Source organism: Limulus polyphemus, unplaced genomic scaffold, assembly GCF_000517525.1.
Source record: "Limulus polyphemus unplaced genomic scaffold, Limulus_polyphemus-2.1.2 Scaffold6488, whole genome shotgun sequence".
In the NCBI taxonomy this organism is placed as follows: Eukaryota; Metazoa; Arthropoda; class Merostomata; order Xiphosura; family Limulidae; genus Limulus; species Limulus polyphemus.
Genome location: NW_013672098.1, coordinates 15,883 through 20,730, shown reverse-complemented (window position 1 = coordinate 20,730; position 4,848 = coordinate 15,883). Strand labels below are relative to the sequence as shown.

The 4,848-nt window shown below is 33.6% G+C and overlaps 1 protein-coding gene across 1 annotated transcript in view; it reads left to right on the top strand.

Moving 5' to 3' along the window:
- Positions 1 to 824: 824 nt before the first annotated feature.
- Positions 825 to 4,848, top strand: part of LOC106473765 (leucine-rich repeat-containing protein 15-like) — a gene marked incomplete at its 3' end in the record, with an annotated part of 13,700 nt that continues 9,676 nt past the window's right edge. The window contains exon 1 of the mRNA XM_022402159.1: positions 825 to 1,569. Within this exon, the coding sequence (XP_022257867.1) occupies positions 871 to 1,569 (699 nt within the window). The remainder of the gene's footprint in view (positions 1,570 to 4,848) is intronic.

Here is a 4,848-nt window from a genome sequence, read left to right as displayed (position 1 = left end):
TAAATATTGATGTGTAAAATGTACTTAGAGTTTCGATTGATATTTAAGTATAAGGTTATCTGTTCTGGCCTTTGGTGGTTTTTATCTTTACTCAGAGTTTCGATTCATATTTAAGTATAAGGTTATCTGTTCGGGCCTTTGGTGGTTTTTATCTTTACTTAGAGTTTCGATTCATATTTAAGTATAAGGTTATCTGTTCGGGCCTTTGGTGGTTTTTATCTTTACTTAGAGTTTCGATTCGTATTTAAGTATAAGGTTATCTGTTCTGGCCTTTGGTGGTTTTTATCTGTACTTAGAGTTTCGATTGATATTTAGAGCAACTTTCTTTATAAAACAATTTATAATTTTATTGAAAAATAAATAAATGTTTATTGTATCCAAGTGACGAACCAGCCAATGAACCTGTGTAGTTTCGCTCCATTATTATCATTGATAGTTTGTTACAGACGATGAGTTGGGTCATCTCGTCTTATCGATTTTTTTATATTATCACTGAGACAAAAAAAAACGTTTTTATCAAACGTATAATGAATCCTGCATCTTACATCTTTCTAATCAGACTCAAAGGTCAAACTATATCGTACTAAAAACAAAATAACTACTCGTACTTTTTCAACATCGTGTGTTTAGTATTAACGTGAATAACAGGACATGTTAGAAGGGAAGTATTATGACTAGCTTATCTTTATATTTCCGTTTCTTTACTTCTTTCTTCCTCGTTTGTTAAGCACGTGCATCATCAAACAGGAAGTAATATTACGTAGTTCTGATAAACGTTACCTTGTTTTAAACAACGTTTGTTACAATTATCACAACAAGTTTGAATGAAACAACAGTCTGTTCTTCAGAAGATCCCATTTCTGTCCAACAATGTTTCTCGTCTGGTTTATCGTTCTTCCGTTTGTTTGTTTATCTAGTGTCAAGGTGAAAGTTTCTGAAAACCAGTGCCCTCAGCTAAAGAACTGTACTTGTCGATACCAAGGTCAGTTTTTAAATGTTAACTGTTTTAACATATCCGACACGTCACAGTTGACTAGTGTGCTACACGAAGACCTGAAAAACCAAACTTTAAACCATGTTTATATCAGTAAGTCTAATATATCCCACATTCCCACATCTCTTTTCGCCAACCTGACAATTCAGAAGATTCTTTTAAATCACGTGGATGTGAAGACCATTGATCCAGATGCCTTTGAAACCGTTCAAGGACTTTTTCAACTCAAACTACATTATGGTATAACAGAATCCATACCCAGAGCAATTTCTAACGTAGGAATAAAACTTCGGTGTCTGTGGATGGAACATGGAGAAATCAAGGAGATCAAATTTGAGTTTCAAAACTTCACGATCTTGGAACTCTTAGATTTAAAAGCAAACAAAATTGTATCTATCCACAAAGATGCGTTTGTTTCCCTTAAAAATTTACATAAACTCGATCTTTCCCGAAACGCAATCAAAGTTCTGGAACCAGGAACTTTTCGAGAAATGCATCAACTAAAAGAGTTGTTTCTGGGAAACAGTTCATTGATGTATGCTGACGGATTGTTGGATAACATGGTCAACATTGAAGTAAGTTGAAAGTAATTATTATATAGATTAATTGTATATGAAATCAGAAACCTTCAGGATATCTTCAACCTTGTTTGTGGGAATTAAATATACAGTAATATCTAAATCGGAGACTTAACGCTTTAGGAAGTTGTTATTAGAGTTAAGCCTTTTAACCTAAGGTATCAGACTGATACATATTCTATACCTCTAGGTAGATAAAAACCACCAAAGGCCAGAACAGATAACCTTATACTTGAGAACGTTATACTTTAGAGTTTTATCAACTAGTTACGTAGGTCGACTATTTTGTTAAATGAAACATCAAAGAGTCATCGATTATCCTTACCCCTGAGAGTTGTTATGATTAACCAACTATATCAGTCAGATTGTAAGTAGGCTTAGATATAATTATCATTCACGAGCACTTGTAAATACGAGATATTACTGGTTAGTTGGCAAGTCACGTGACAATAATTCTTTTTCTAATCCAACCGGATTTAATGCGTCCCAAAAACTAACTATATCACACAGATTGTAAGTAGGCTTAGCTATAATTATCATTCACGAGCACTTGTAAATACGAGATATTACTGGTTAGTTGGCAAGTCACGTGACAATAATCCTATTTCTAATCCAGCCGGATTTAACGTATCCCAAAAAACTATTAACTTCCTAGAAAGCAACACATCGTATGAGATATCCGGGTTTTCATTCTCTTTTAAACTATTGTTTCACCCTTATAGTTAGACAAATGACTCTTTATTTATTTGTTATGGCCCGACTCGCAATCTGAGGGTCGCGGGTTCGAATCCCCGTCCCTCCAAACACGCTCGCCCTTTCAGCCGTGGGGGCGTTATAATGTGACGGTCAATCCCACTATTCGTTGGTAAAAGAGTAGCCCAAGAGTTGGCGGTTGGTGGTGATGACTAGCTGCCTTCCCTTTAGTCTTACACTGCTAAATTAGGGACAGTTCGTGCAGATAGCCCTCGTGTAGCTTTGCGCGAAGTTCAAAACAAACAAACAGACTTTAAAACTGGGAATTTAAACCTGTAGTACTCGTTATAAATACATTTTAGAAACACAGTGTTTTAATTATTTTTTTTCTGTTTTATCAAAAATTTCCTGCAAGTATAACGCAGAATTCTGCGTAAACGCGTTATCTGAAATTTAGGATAAACGTACTTTTTATTTATAAGAAATAACTTATATTTTGTATGAATGATAATAATATTCTGTATATCAATAAATATTTCACAGAAACTATTTTTAGTATAATATTTCTATCATAACCTTTTCATTTTTATTATCATACAATATTTTATTTTTTATGATATTAGTGACTTTAGGTGTATAAGTATCCCCCCCCCCAACTAAAATCGTCACACCTGAATGCTTGATATTATTTTTTCAAATATTAGGCTTTAATGAACGTAAATCTTAGTATTTTTGTCCAATCCTTCACATGCTGTTTCTACTCGCATTTGATCCGATACGGTATAAATGCCTTCATTAAATCCCAAAATACCTTCAGTGTTTTTTATCATTATCTAAGGGCTTAGAAGTATCTTGTGTGAAGTTTATTAGTGTCTTTCAGTGTTTCACTATTCTCTAAATCCATACTGATTTAAGAGGAAAATATTTGTTTATTTAAAGATTTTGTCAACCTGTTTTTCACTATTTTTTCTAATGTTTTAGAAAATACTGATATGAAATACGTGTACAATTTACATGATTATTCTTATTACCATTTTCGTTCAATTTTAATTTTAAAGGACCAACTCGACTGTAAATATCTTCGTCATGGTCAGATAAGTTTCACTTCAGTATGTAGTAATATACCATTATCAATTGTTTTCCCGGCGTTTCTCTGACTATTCTCAGACTTTTAAGATTTTAACAGTGCAGTTATTACCATTTATGGAGCTTTCTAATAAAACAAATGGCCCGGCATGGCCAGGTGGTTAGGGAACTCGACTCCAAATCTGCGTTTTAATGTTTAATCGTGTTTAAACATTTTTTTATTATTCCCTTATTAAAAAAACACAACAATAAAATTTACAGTAACAGTTATTACAAACAAAGATTTATAAACAAAAGTTTCACAAACTTACAAGCAATATAAAGTATTCTTTCTAGTCTGGAAATGAGCTAGTTAATTACAAGTTGACGTAGGTATAATTCACTTAAGAGGGAGCTAGCTGGCTTTGTTTTTTGTTATTCACCAGCCACACACGTTGAGTTTTCTACTGTGAAGTTATGTAATGTTTTCGTAAAAATACTAATGTCCGATGAGAATCCACTGAGAGTAATTGAGTTTTAATGTTCAAACCTGCCCAAATACTGAAGTTTTCCAATTGATAAACGATATAACAATTACAGTTATAACTTCCAAATATAATGGCACATTGACTGTAGCAAACTAATAGTAGATACTACTTTTGGCGAGTCGCGTTGGTTATATTTACAGTTTCTCGAAATTTCAGTTTTACATAACGATACTGACGCTAACACAAGCTAACACAGAGACTTCATCTTTACACCACCTAGCTGAGAATGTCTTTGTTTTACAAAAATACTGTACAATTGAAAATTTGGAAAATAAATATATTTTTAACTATTATAAACTTGATTTGTTTCTTTAATTATATGACATTAGAATAGTGGTATATTAAAACGTATTTGTGTTAAAAAAAACTGCGTATATCAATTTTTTTGGTAAATATCATAAACTGACTATATATCAGCTTTTACTTAACTGATAAATCCAAAGTACAATTTAACTACTAAATTGAAAGTATCATTTAACTCAATGTTAGACCTTTCGAAATTGTACTATGTAACGTAATACTACATATATACATACATGCACACATCATACTGAACTGGTGGTAGTATTGAGGCAAGTGGGCGGAAGTGAAGGTGAAGGCGTAGCAGAGGCAGGTTGTTCTTGCACATGAAATAAGCCGAAAACGATTGTTGACAATGTATTGAAACAAACCGAAGCAAACTGGCCTTTATAGGGCCTGGCGGGAATCAATGGACCCAAATGCCATAGCTGGGATCTATAGATCGAATGCCTAAGAACTTAGTGTGGGGGAAAACGGGAACGCCCCGAGAAAACCCACTTTCACTAGCCGGGACCGATACAAAGCCCGGCTTGTGCCCGAGTGAACAGCGGGTGAAAAAATGAAGATCCGAAAATAGACTGAAAAATGAAATAGTTATGCATAAAGTATAATAATCTTACTTTTACAGATCGTGGTGGTGTGTTAGTGATGTTGTATGGGGATAGATATT